This window comes from Carassius carassius, chromosome 16, assembly GCF_963082965.1.
Source record: "Carassius carassius chromosome 16, fCarCar2.1, whole genome shotgun sequence".
NCBI lineage: Eukaryota > Metazoa > Chordata > Actinopteri > Cypriniformes > Cyprinidae > Carassius > Carassius carassius.
The window spans coordinates 661,158-676,294 of record NC_081770.1 but is presented as its reverse complement, the minus strand read 5'-3'; the positions used below and the strand labels follow the sequence as shown (position 1 = coordinate 676,294).

The 15,137-nt window shown below is 34.9% G+C and overlaps 1 protein-coding gene across 1 annotated transcript in view; it reads left to right on the top strand.

The window, feature by feature from the left end:
- The window catches only part of LOC132159275 (NACHT, LRR and PYD domains-containing protein 3-like), a 62,113-nt gene that overhangs the window by 540 nt on the left and 46,436 nt on the right, over window positions 1-15,137 (top strand). The window contains exons 2-9 of the mRNA XM_059568808.1: window positions 1,629-1,733; window positions 2,022-2,126; window positions 2,543-2,627; window positions 2,794-2,989; window positions 3,119-4,949; window positions 10,353-10,523; window positions 12,034-12,203; window positions 15,049-15,136. Of these exons, the coding sequence (XP_059424791.1) occupies window positions 1,629-1,733; window positions 2,022-2,126; window positions 2,543-2,627; window positions 2,794-2,989; window positions 3,119-4,949; window positions 10,353-10,523; window positions 12,034-12,203; window positions 15,049-15,136 (2,751 nt within the window). The remainder of the gene's footprint in view (window positions 1-1,628; window positions 1,734-2,021; window positions 2,127-2,542; window positions 2,628-2,793; window positions 2,990-3,118; window positions 4,950-10,352; window positions 10,524-12,033; window positions 12,204-15,048; window position 15,137) is intronic.

Genomic DNA, 15,137 nt, shown 5'->3' with positions numbered 1-15,137 from the left:
CATTGAATGGCTCAAATATGATGGATAGGCCTTTAAATATAATATTAAGGTTAGATAATCCACAAACTAATTTCAGAAGGAACCTCAGTGGTTTGACTCTGGAGACAGATCTGTAATTATTTAACACAACACGCTGAATGTCTTAATTTTTCCTCATATAACAAGTCTGTGATGGGCATCATTGCATTAATAAAACATAGTGATAGTGAAGTGAAGTGACATTCAGCCAAGTATGGTGACCCATACTCAGAATTTGTGCTCTGCATTTAACCCATCCGAAATGCACACACACAGAGCAGTGAACACACACACACACTGTGAGCACACACCCGGAGCAGTGGGCATCATTTATGCTGCGGCGCCCGGGGAGCAGTTGGGGGTTCGATGCCTTGCTCAAGGGCACCTAAGTCGTGGTATTGAAGGTGGAGAGAGAACTGTACATGCACTCCCCCCACCCACAATTCCTGCCGGACCGGGACTCGAACTCACAACCTTTCGATTGGGAGTCCGACTCTCTAACCATTAGGCCACGACTTCCCCTTCCATCTACTAATCCTACAGCAATAAATATTATGTATAGCAGTCAGAACATTGTTTATTTTTTTAGCTCCAGAAAGATACTGTTTGAATTCAGTTTCTTCACTTTAATCTCTTTCATTCTTTCATTTCAAATTAATAAAAAATAGCATCAATGTGTAACGAGACTTTATGATGTTATGAGAGGCAATATTCAGTGAATTTCCAAATCTGAACCAACAGAATCTGAACTGTCACTAAGGTTTTCAGATAAACCTTTTTCTTTATTTGACAAATATTATAAAGAACACCAAGTTCATTGTGTCTGTTTGTAAGGATCTACAATTTGACCAAAAATGGTTACACTTGAGTGATGAAATGAATTTGTAGTAAAACACCTCATTAAATGTTCAATTTGCTGGAGAACAGGTTTGTAAACCGGCTCAAACCCATGCATGCATTGTTACTGTGGTATATTTATTCATCGCACAGACCGATTATTTTTCATAGCACGTTCAACACATGTCACACTGTACAGCCCTGGTGTGTAATCTGTAGATATGAAGTCAGAAGAGATGTGTTCCAGCTTTCAGTAACGATCAACTCTTGCTTGTAGAGATTAAGACATGATACAGTAGTTTCCCAAATCAAAAAGATCCCGCTTGACTGTAAATCACTGTCATTTGTTTTAGATGACAGGTTTACATGGTCTTGAAGTATGATGTAGATGAATCTGATTTTGATTAGTTGGTGGATATAATTGAAGGGCCACATCAGAAGTGTCTGTGCTGAGAAAGTGAATGATGCTGAAGCTGTAAATAATGAAAGGATGTGAGAGTGTTGAAGCTGGGGTCTGTGTCACTATCGCTAGCGAAGATATAAATGAAGAAGGGGAGAGAAGTGAGACGACTGAGACTGAGGAGAATGAAGCTGAATGTTGCACAATGGTAGAAATGAAGCTTGTGTGTTAGATGAGGATGCTACTGATGTGACAGAAGAGAGCTTCGACTCTACTGTGATGGAAGGAAACTTTTTTTTTTCTTTTTTGAATTTATGAAATTGATTGTATTAATGTTTTAAAAATGTTCCCACTCTGTTCTTTGTGTCATCAGTGTAAGATCAGGATCACATGTGTCCAGCTCTGTGTCTGTGAAGAGTGACTGCTCAAAAGATGATCCACCGAAGTTCAGTGAGGAAACACCATCAGCTACTGAAAGGTATTTCATTTGGTTTGTTACAACATAGCATTAGCTAATGTCTTCACTAGGGTATCTGTGATAGAAAATAAGTAAATAATACAATAAATCACAGAGTTTCTGCTTCTTTCTTCACTGGACTGTGTCTAGAGCTTCTTTCCAGTAATACAGTTACACAGACAGACTCTAGAGAGCATAAATTCAATAATGAATGTGACAATCAAACATGAATGTGTTCATCTATCTACAGAAATGACCATTCACAACATTAAACCTTTTCAAATGAGACTCTGTTCTTTGTGTCATCAGTGTAAGATCAGGATCACATGTGTCCAGCTCTGTGTCTGTGAAGAGTGACCAGTCAAAAGATGAACCACTGAAGTTCAGTGAGGAAACCCCATCAGCTACTGAAAGGTATTTCATGTGTTTTATATTATGGCACTAGCTAATTTCTCCACTGGGATATCTGTGATAGAAATGAAATAAAACCATAAATCAAAGAACAATATCTGCTTTGCTTTTTATTGAACTCAGTCTGGAGCTTCTTTCCAGTAATACAGTTACACAAGCAGCAGCAAGGAGGCATAAATACACCATAGAAACATGAATGTATTTCCATCTTTCTGTTATTAGTGTCAATAGTTTTTTCCTTATAGGACAGAAAAACCTACATTTGTACTTGAGTAGAACCTTCTCTTTAACAGAATTAACTTATAACTGCAGCATTAACAGCTGAAGTTTGCTCTTTGTGTTTGATAAAAAAACAGTAGCAAGAGATTTGTTTAATATATTGCCTTAACCACATTTAATTTTATTCACCATTTTAACAGGCTGCATTATGAGACATTAGACTCAGACTTTCAGATTAACAGGAACCACAAGAATTTCACAGACAAACTCCTAGGAATCTTTCAGGTGAAAATAATATTTAATGATTATACTTATAACAAATAAATTGGTTATTGGACAATGTTTCTTTTACAAATATTTTTAATTATGGATCATATAATTTGGACCAAATGAATGTGGATTTGGTTTAATTTTGTTCTTTCGCCTCTGTTTTCTTGTTCTTTGTTTATAGGATCTTGAGAAGAAAATAATCACATTTCTAAAAAATGAACTGGACATGTTTAAGAAAATATTACAAAAAGAGGACATGCGATACTTTGTGAAGGACTTTAATGAGAACAGATGCAGTATGAAAGAAGCAGCTCTTGATCTCACGCTCTACTTCCTGAGAGAGATGAAGCAAGATGAAGCTGCTGATACTCTAGAAGGTAAGAGACTCCAGTGCTGTCAATTAATAATTTTATTTATAATTATTATTATAATAATTCCTTTAGACTTCCACATTCTGTTCTGAACATAAACCCAGAGACTAAACAATCTTTTATTTCTGTGTTTAGATGAGCTGTTCTTCATTCATCAGCTAAAGTGTAGCCTAAAGAAGAAGTATCAATGTGTGTCTGAAGGAATTGCAAAGCAAGGAGACTCTACACTTCTGAAGAACATCTACACAGATCTCTATATCACTCAGGGTTGTAGTGAACAGGTCAATACTGAACATGAGGTGAGACAGATTGAAGTTGCTTCCAGACGTCATGAATCACAGGAGATACAGGTTGAGTGCAAACATTTGTTTGAAGCACCTGAACAAGACAAGCAGATCAGAACTGTACTGACAAAAGGAGTTGCTGGCATCGGAAAATCAGTCTCTGTGCAGAAGTTTGTTCTGGATTGGGCCGAAGGAAAAGAAAATCAAGATATCAGCTTCATATTTCCTCTTCCATTTAGAGAGATGAACTTAAAGGAGCAAGAAAAACTGAGTTTGATGGACCTTATAACTCAGTTTTTCCCAGAGACAAAAGGACTGAACCTTACGAGAAGAAATCAATTCAAAGTCTTGTTCATTCTTGATGGATTGGATGAATGTCGACTTCCTGTAAACTTTAAGGATAATGAGACGTGGTCTGATGTTTCATCACCAGTCTCTCTGGATGTTCTCCTGACGAACCTCATCAAGGGAAATCTGCTTCCTTCTGCTCTCATCTGGATCACCAGCAGACCAGCAGCTGCCAGTAAGATTCCTCCTGACTGTATCGACCGGCTGACAGAGATACGAGGATTCAATGATGCACAAAAGGAGGAGTACTTCAGAAAAAGATTCATGGATGAGAATCTGGCCAAAGAAATCATTGATCGTGTTAAACAATCAAAGAGTCTCTTTATCATGTGCCACATCCCAGTCTTCTGCTGGATTTCAGCCACTGTTCTCCAGAACATTTTAGAGGAGAAAAGAAATAATGTTGTGAAAAACAATCAGACTGATGATGTCTCCAAAACACTGCAGGAGTCAAATACTGAAGACACTCCTAAGACTCTGACACAAATGTACACACACTTCCTCAGATTTCAGATCCAGCAGAGCAGACGAAAGTATGATGGAGAACATACACCAGATGTTTCCTGGGATAAAGATGCCATCTTTTCACTGGGGAAACTGGCATTTGATCAGCTGGAAAGAAACCATGTGATCTTCTATGACACAGATCTGGAAGCCTGTGGTATTGACGTCTATAAGGCATCAGTGTACTCAGGCATGTGTACCCAGATCTTTAAGGAGGAAACAGGGATCACTCTTGGTACCATGTACTGCTTCGTTCACTTGAGCATTCAAGAGTTTATTGCAGCCCTTTATGCACATCTGTTTCTAGACATGAAGAAGAAAAGTATATTTGTTCATGCGTCTACAAAATGGAAATATAAAAGTAAAACAATGATTGATTTGCTCAAGACTGCAGTGGACAAGGCACTAGAGAGTGATAATGGACACCTGGATCTTTTTCTTCGATTCCTCCTTGGTTTGTCACTCCAGTCCAATCAGAGACTCTTACATGGTCTGTTGAAACAGAAAAATAGAAATGAGCAGAGCAAAAAGGAAATAGTTCAGTACATCAAGCAGAAATTAGAGTCTAATCTGTCTCCAGAGAGATCCATCAATCTGTTCTACTGTCTGAATGAACTGAACGACCAAACTCTGGTGAAAGACATTCAGACCCACCTTAGCAAAGGAAGTCTCTCATCTGCTGATCTTTCACCTGCCCAGTGGTCTGCTTTGGTCTTTGTGTTGTTGACATCAGAGGAGGAGCTGGAGGAGTTTGAGCTTCAGAAATTCAAGAAATCAGACGAGTGTCTCATTAGATTATCAGCGGTCATCAAAACCTGCAAAAGAGCTCTGTAAGTTAATATATTTTGTCATGTTTTGTTCTCATCTTAAAATTACATTAATCTACACTGATATATAGCAGGCTTGGACACTGCTGATTTAGTGAGTGAGTGACATGACATACAGCCAATTATGGTAACCCATACTCAGAGTTTGTGCTCTGCATTTAACCCATCCAAAGTGCACACACACAGCAGTGAACACACACACACACACTTTTATTATTTAATAATATTACTATTATTATATGTAGCTTTTTTTGCTCACATTTTTGGTCAGTTTTCTCTTTGATAATTTGCGGATGCCGAAAATTCAGTGAATACCTACCTACATCCCCTCCTTGTTTACAAATCCAAAGCAAGTCCATACATCCGCATTTAAATGCAGAAGGGGCTTTCCTGATAACTTTCTGCGATGGCGTCATCTTTATTTTACTAACTTGCTGCATGCTGAAGGCGACCCAGCTGACCTCACCAGAAAACTCAACACAACCGTCTAGTGGATTGTCTAGAAATTGATTTTATTATTCTACCAAATAGTGTACTAAAAGATTGATACTTGGCATCCGTGTATCAATACAGTATTGCCGTGGAAAATATTGCGATACTATACTTAATTGTAGTACACTATTGTTTATTGACGTTAACCTAATGCTGCGTTCCAGACAGACAACTTGGATATACTAATTATAGCACAATACAATATTGTATTATATTATAGTCTTTAATATTATACTTTACATAATAATATATAACATACTTTATATATTTATATGTAATGTTAGGTTAAAAAAAAGTTAGCCTAAATACACTAAGTCGCTTTGAAAGCTGTAATGTGGAGTCAGACACGCTAGGATCCAATTGCAGTAGAGCTGAAACAACTAATCGATTTAATCGATTAAAATCGATTATTAAAATAGTTGTCAACTAATTTAATCATCGATTAGTTGCTAAATAACTTTTATTTGCCATAAGTGGCTCATTTCGTGCATATTTTAAATCTGTGGTGACCTCAGTGCGGCAGTAATGAGCCACCGCAGGTTTTACTCAGCCAGTACAGCAGGAGAAGTAGCGAATAGCCAATAGCTGGCCTCGTTTTATGTCACGTGCTTCCCGAACAGTTCTCTGCAGCATTCAGCGGGATGGTGGAGACAGACGGCAGTGGAGTAAGCTCGAGAAAGAAAAAGAAAAAAGCGGAAGATAAAACTAATCGAACGAAGTCATCCAAAGTGTGGGAGTACTTTACTTTGAGCCTTCAAAAAAAAAAAAGAGTAACCTGTAAACTTTGCACTACTGAATTGACTTTTATATTTTCAGATTCTCCAATACAATGTTGTTTGCAATGTTTAGTCGTAAAAGCTGATAACATTGCTTTTTAACAGTTAACATTTAAAGCTTTACAAACATGTTCTGTGATCAGTTTGTCGTTTACCAGTTCATAATTCAGTCTTGCAGCCTAATTATGACTGAATGAGAGAGGTAAATGTTTAAATGTATTTGAAATGCACTGATCTTTTTCACACAGCAAGTTTTTTGTCTGTCCAATCTTTTTCATTTTTTCAATACTTTTTTTTTCTGATGGATTTTACTTTAAAATGTGAGTTCCATTCAGGTTTCATGCCATTGGCACTTTATTCGAATGATTGTTTACAATTTCACAGCATAAGCTATGAAGCTGTTTCCCAGGTGTAAAATGCAATGTACTACAATTTTATTCAGTTTTATTCTTATTCTTAGTGAAAATATGTTCTGAAAGATTCCTTAATAAGCTTTGTTTCGGGATGTTAAACTACTTTAGGAGCCCTAAGGACGGCCATGGTGAAAACTTTATTTGAAATCTCCTTGTGAAATTTGCTAGAGTACGTATGGGTCAGTGTTTTGATTGCAGAAGAGTTCGACAAAGGATTACTAGCACATAATAAAACACAACTCCAGGTATTTTTTTGATGAGGATATGACAATGCAAAATTGTTAAAATCTCTGAAAAGTCTGTTGAATGATAAAGACCCTTTATTAATAAGTTACTTGGGGAAAAAATGGGCAAAACTAAAATAGAGGTACATAAACCGATTAATCGTAAAAAGAATCGACAGATTAATTATCAAAATAATCGTTAGTTGCAGCCCTAAATTGCAGTATTAATTTATAGAGTGGTCAGACAGGCAGAAATCAGAAACAGCATCAAGAGTGTCCATGGATATCCAGAAATCAGTAACAATACCAGACAAAGGTTGGGGCAGGTGGCAGAGAATCAGTTGGTATACATAATCCGAAGTCAAACAAGGAAGGAACAAAAACTAGGAAAACGCTCAGAAATGCCTGACAGAACTAAACAAGACTTCGCAATGTGAGTGATGTTTCACTGATAGGAAACAGGTGTGGTTCAATAATGAGTTCCTAGGCAGGGGTTTATGGGAAATGTAGTCCAGGGTGTACTGTGTCGTGTGAAAGTCTGTGGTGAATAAACAGATGTGCAGTGACCGGATCATGACAAAAGCGTCTGCTAAATGCATACATTTATTTAAATGTATTTATTCATATACAGTAGAGAGAGAGAGAGAGACGTTATTTCCGGGTCCAATACACAGCTAGTTTTCGTGCACTTCAGCAAGTCATTGACATATTTTTCCCCAGTCTTTGAAGCATTTCCTACATCTTTTATTTTTTTTCAGTCATTTACTTTAAATGTGTATTTCTATTTTTTCAGCCCTTTTTAATTATTTCATTTATTATAAATTTAATTAAAAAAAAAAAGACGAGTCATAAGGTGTACAATAAAATCCTTATATTATAATCACATTGCACTTGAATCAAGTTAAAGGTTTAATCTGCCGATTGTCCTGCAGGTGACTGATTAAATCTGTCTTCTTACGATGCACTTAGGGCTTAACGATTACTCCAGAGCACTCGTAGATCTACGATTATTTTCAAGTGCTACTTAAGTTACGATGCTTTTGGGAAACAGACAGTGATATTAAGATCAGTCGTACGATCATTTTTACAAACTTCTTAGGCTTACAAAGCTTTTGAGAACCCTGACCCTGTTTAGTTAGCTACAGAAGAAGCACATCATGTTATTATAAAACACATTGTTCCATAGTTATTTCTACTCCAATATGCAGTTCAACTTCTACAACTTCTGCTATAAAAAAGATGTACTCTTGCATATCCTCAATGCATAAATGATTAACCTCCAGATTCTACACCTCAAGACACTCATCCAGAAAATAGAGCAGCACTTTGAAATGTATAACTCATTGCCATTAATGATATAAACCTGTTATTAATTTACATATTTTATTAAGTAGGAAATTTGAATCAATGCAATCTTAATATATATGCAGTATTTACTGTTCATCTAAAAATAATTGGTATATATATATATATATATATATATATATATATATATATATATATATATATATATATATATATACACATATATATATATATATATATATATATATATATATATATATATATATATATATATATATATATATATATATTTACAATTGTATTACATGTATCCAACTCTGTGATTTGATTTATTTCTCTTGTAGGTTAAATGATTGTGGTTTAACAGACAAAAGCTGTCCAGCTCTGGCTTCAGTTCTTGGATCAGATACCAATCTGAAAGAGCTGAACATGAACAATAATAATCTGCAGGATTATGGAGTTAAAATGCTCTGCACTGGATTGAAAAATATTAATTGCAAATTAGAGATACTGAGGTAAGTTTTGTGACAATCTGTAGTGTTTGGTTAGAAGATCCATCTGTTAACATCAACCTAGATCATTTGCCACATAATTGAAGACAGAACTGCTTCAACTCAGTGAAATTTGCAGCATGAACTCTACATTCCACATTCTCTACATTCTCTACAACTCTACATTATCTCTCTCTACTATATATAAATAATTACATTTAAATAAATTCATGCATTTAGCAGATGCTTTTATCCAAAGCGACTTACACTGCATTCAGGCTAACATTTTTTTTTACCTAACATTATATATAAATATATAAAGTATGTTATATATTATTATGTACAGTATAATATTAAAGACTGAAATATAATACAATATTGTATTGTGTTATAGTTATTATATACAAGCTGTCTTTCTGCAACACAGCATTAGGTTAACGTTAATAAACAATAGTTTACTCCAATTAAGAGCCATTCTATAAGATGACATTTCAGTACTTGAAAAACGGACAGCGACTCCTAAGTAGCACTTAAAGCACAGCTACATGCAACTGTGTTTATTGCATTGTTACGAAACGCACGTGAAACAATAACGAACGATTACAAAATTACTTGTAGAAAACGCTTTTAAGCTCTAAAGTCAGGAAATCCGGTCCAGGACTGTTCAATTAATCAAAATAAACTATAAATTGTGATATGGGGTAATGCAGTTATCAAATCCCAAAAGGCTGCATTTTAAGTTAGAAGAGCAGAAGTTATAATTGGCTGTTAAATAAAATAAAAAAAGGCAGTTGAACAAGTTATTTTGAGTTCATAACATAAATTTAAAAGGTTCACCTAGTTTTGTGTTCATGTAATTTCCAACATTGTTTGTCTTTGAAGCATTTCCTACATCTTTTATTTTTTTTCAGTCATTTACTTTAAATGTGTATTTCTATTTTTTCAGCCCTTTTTAATTATTTCATTTATTATAAATTTAATAAAAAAAATAAAGACGAGTCATAAGGTGTACAATAAAATCCTTATATTATAATCACATTGCACTTGAATCAAGTTAAAGGTTTAATCTGCCGATTGTCCTGCAGGTGACTGATTAAATCTGTCTTCTTACGATGCACTTAGGGCTTAACGATTACTCCAGAGCACTCGTAGATCTACGATTATTTTCAAGTGCTACTTAAGTTACGATGCTTTTGGGAAACAGACAGTGATATTAAGATCAGTCGTACGATCATTTTTACAAACTTCTTAGGCTTACAAAGCTTTTGAGAACCCTGACCCTGTTTAGTTAGCTACAGAAGAAGCACATCATGTTATTATAAAACACATTGTTCCATAGTTATTTCTACTCCAATATGCAGTTCAACTTTCTACAACTTCTGCTATAAAAAAGATGTACTCTTGCATATCCTCAATGCATAAATGATTAACCTCCAGATTCTACACCTCAAGACACTCATCCAGAAAATAGAGCAGCACTTTGAAATGTATAACTCATTGCCATTAATGATATAAACCTGTTATTAATTTACATATTTTATTAAGTAGGAAATTTGAATCAATGCAATCTTAATATATATGCAGTGTATTTACTGTTCATCTAAAAATAATTGGTATATATATATATATATATATATATATATATATATATTTACAATTGTATTACATGTATCTAACTCTGTGATTTGATTTATTTCTCTTGTAGGCTAAATGATTGTGGTTTAACAGACAAAAGCTGTCCAGCTCTGGCTTCAGTTCTTGGATCAGATACCAGTCTGAAAGAGCTGAACATGAACAATAATAATCTGCAGGATTATGGAGTTAAAATGCTCTGCACTGGATTGAAAAATATTAATTGCAAATTAGAGATACTGAGGTAAGTTTTGTGACAATCTGTAGTGTTTGGTTTAGAAGATCCATCTGTTAACATCAACCTAGATCATTTGCCACATAATTGAGGACAGAACTGCTTCAACTCAGTGAAATTTGCAGCATGAACTCTACATTCCACATTCTCTACATTCTCTACAACTCTACATTATCTCTCTCTACTATATATAAATAATTACATTTAAATAAATTCATGCATTTAGCAGATGCTTTTATCCAAAGCGACTTACACTGCATTCAGGCTAACATTTTTTTTTACCTAACATTATATATAAATATATAAAGTATGTTATATATTATTATGTACAGTATAATATTAAAGACTGAAATATAATACAATATTGTATTGTGTTATAGTTATTATATACAAGCTGTCTTTCTGCAACACAGCATTAGGTTAACGTTAATAAACAATAGTTTACTCCAATTAAGAGCCATTCTATAAGATGACATTTCAGTAGTTCAGTACTCCTAAGTAGCACTTAAAGCACAGCTACATGCAACTGTGTTTATTGCATTGTTACGAAACGCACGTGAAACAATAACGAACGATTACAAAATTACTCGTAGAAAACGCTCTTAAGCTCTAAAGTCAGGAAACCCGGCCCAGGACTGTACAATTAATCAAAATAAACTATAAATTGTGATATGGGGTAATGCAGTTATCAAATCCCAAAAGGCTGCATTTTAAGTTAGAAGAGCAGAAGTTATAATTGGCTGTTAAATAAAATTAAAAAAGGCAGTTGAACAAGTTATTTTGAGTTCATAACATAAATTTAAAAGGTTCACCTAGTTTTGTGTTCATGTAATTTCCAACATTGTTTGGCAGACAATGTTAACAGATTTCACCAGATGTATACAACAAAGTGTTTATAAACCTGTTATGAACTAAACACAGAAATTTAGAGGTCACTGTTCAGTTTTCCACCAAAATAAAAGCCTGATGGCCTAACATTTGAAAGTAAATAAATTAAGACATAATAATTACAATAATTAATCTATCATTCAATCCTTCAAAATTTAAATCCTTCTTCAAGACGCTTGTTCAAATACATTTTATGACTCATCCCTGAACCAAGCAGAAGTATATTTGGATTATGTACTTTGGGATGACTGTCCTGCAGGAAAGTCCATTGATCTGTGTCTCTAGGAAACTTTTAATGTCTTGGAAATCTTCTTATAGTCTTATACTTTCTAAAGTAATACAGTTATTTATTCTCTATAGCTTTTGCTAGATCTCTGTTGACTTTGCCATTTTTGCTACAATCTCTGAGGGGTTGAGTAATTTTGATTAACTGTAGGTTATAATTGTGGAAAATTAAAATTGCATTTGTTGTAGTTTCAGTTCACCAATATATAACTTTACCCAACTTTACTGTGAAAAGAGTCCATTCAGGCCAAAAATCCTGTAGTGCATCTTTTTATTTTCTTCATTCTAGAACATGTACTTGTGTGACAATCTGTGTTATAATGAAGAATAACATATTTTCTAATAGACTTTCAGACTGCAGTATCAGTGAAGAAGGTTATAAAGCTCTGTCTTCAGCTCTGAGATCAAACCCTTCACACCTGATAGAGCTGGATCTCACAGGAAATGATCCTGGAGAATCAGGAGTGAAGCTGCTCAGTGATTTACTACAGGATCCAAACTGTCAACTCAACACACTGAGGTGAGACCTGATGAAATAATGTTAAATAAGTTATACACATGTAAATTACTTATATTATGTATAAATTTTATAATATTTCACTAATTAAGTATACAATTTTTTGCATGAAAAATGTTCAAAATGTTCAAACATGAAAGATGAGATGCTGCAGCTGCTGTAGTTTTGATGATAAATGTCAGCACAGTTTAGTTGTATTAAAAGTTACAGGTTAATCACACATTTTGGGTCACTAGATGTGCTGGATGAGCTTCGATAGTTAACATTTATGATTGTGTTATTGTGGACATTTCTAATGAAAAACGTATTCAGTGTGATTTATTAACCTGATTGTTTAAAAGTTACTGAATGCACTGTACATTAATGTCCATCAAGCTCAGATTCACAACACTGTAGATCACTGATCTAGAATAGAGAACTGGATTGCTCATGACGTCATGAAAGTGAAGCCACTGCGCTGCCATATTAGTTATCCCTAGTGTGTGTGTAAACGTTCTATTGAATTAATAGGAAATTGTATGATTTTAACGAGAAAACATCAGATAAGTCAGCCTTTTTAAATTACATTAGCGAACATCATGAACATGAAAAATACCAGACAGACACGACCTCAACGTATAACAAATGACAAAGTGCTCATTCTGAAATCTGAAGAAAGAGTTATGCTTTGTATACACACATACCTTTTTTCGCCTTGAACAGTTATTTATTGTTTATATAATTGTTATACTGTTTTTATTCATACAGTAGCTGCTAACTGCAAATGTTTCAACAAGGCTTTCGTTAACAGCATTAATTTTGAAGCAGGTAATGATTTAAATGGTGGTTAAATTATTAATTTAGCATTCAACATTTTACATGGAAACAGTAGATAATGATAGTAAACATATGCGTGATCTTGCAGAGTCTGAAATAGATGTTGCTCAGTCAGGACATTAAAAATATACACATCATAATTTATTCAGAGAAATAACTGAATACAGACATTACAGACATGAAGCTTTATTTCAAGATGGTTAATTAAGTTTTTCATTTCAGTATAGAGCAATTTTAACAGAAGCTATTGTATTCATTGTATATTCAAATCAATTTCTGATTATAATAGGTTCATATTTAATAATTCCTGCATAATTACGTACATAAAGAAATAGGCTATATTTTGTGTTGGATCAGTTACCTGTGTTGTCAGTGCGCAGCACACACACACCTAAACAGTTTAAATATATCCTTATCCTGCCCAAAAAGACCATAAACACCGCAGATAACATGAATTAAAAATAAATTTACATACACACAACATAAAAAATAATCCCGTTTGACTGATTTGCTTCAAATCGGGTGATTTAAGGTCAGTGGTTTGCATGTGACTCAATGGTGCTCTCTGCTGGTAGGGAATAGTAAGACGGCTGATCAAACACTTCTGTGGCTTCACTGCCTTTTGGCAGTTTAGAATGTGATGAGTGATCCAGTCATATATAGATCAGTGCTGTAGATCTACTACAGTAGATATATCACAGGCCACAAAGATATGATGTGTGTCAGGAGAGGATCGTTGATAATTGTACATACGCACACATGCACAAATGTCTGAACCTGCAGTTCCTCTCATAATGAGCAGAATTACTGTTGCATCAACACAGACATCAGTTAACTAAAACTATCCAGAGATGGTCTGAACCCAGATCATGTTCCTGTTAGTGGATCAGCAATCCAGTGTTTGGTGAATGCTGCTTGATAATAATAGGAAAAGCCGGCATCAAAAGATCAATTAAAAATTTCTCTCTGAATGCTTAGCTCTCACAAGCTAGTTATCTCTTTGCTAACTTTCCTCATCTCCTGCTTAAAAGCCAGAAAGATCTTCAGATGCTTGAGAATCATGATCTAGTGAGCTTTTGCCCCTGAGTTTCTTTTCAATTTACTTGTATCTTGCACATTGAATTGAATCCAGCTTCATCTTCTCTTCTGCAGGTTTTTGGGTCCTGCTGCAGATGAAGGCTGTCAGTATGTGACTGGAATTGTGGGTAAAAACCCGTTACTCCTGAGAGAGCTGAATCTGAGTGGACGTAAACTAGGAGACACAGGAGTGAATCAGATCTCTGCTCTACTGCAGGATAAACACTGTACACTCAATACACTGATGTATGTTTTTTTTCATTGTTACAAGGACACTTTCAACCCTCAAAGACCGATATAGGCGCCCGCGGCTAAAAATAACTGTTGTTTTTTAATGTTGAATAACTTTTGAACCACTAATCCAATCTGAATGCTTTTAAAGTGATGTAAAGAACTGATTCTCCACGTTTTGGAGATGTCCTATTTATCTCATTTGGATATTCAGAGGCGCCGTAGTGCACGTGATCACGTCATCACATTTTGACAACATTGATTTGTCAGAAGAAACCAATGCTTTCGTTCCTCTGAGCCAAACAGAAATGATTGTTGACGCGTAGCCCCACCCCAAGCCAAGATTGGTTCAAACTGTACCATATTCAACCAATAAGTAGTCATTTGAACAACTACTAAACATATTGCTTTTGAAATATGAACGAACACAAAGTGAAAGTGAAGTCTGTCACGAGTGCATGGATACAAACACCAACTAACACATTTGCATGAAAAAACTCTCTGAAAAAGCAGAAAAACACACGACAGAGAACTTTGACATAAAACAAATCAAAACTAAGGATGAAACAGTGGTACATATCTGATAAAGCACTGGAATTTATGTCTTAGGTCGCTAGGCGATGTTCCAGTAAAATCTAATTTCACTCACTCATTTTGTGTAGTTTGTGAATCATTTGCACTGTATTGTTGAAGACAATTTGTGTAATTGTTTTACTAAAGCCTATGCTATGCTTCTTGCTGCTGGGTGCTTTTTATGTGTCTTCGTCATCATCACCAGTATTTGTCATCTGTCAGCTGAAACATACTGG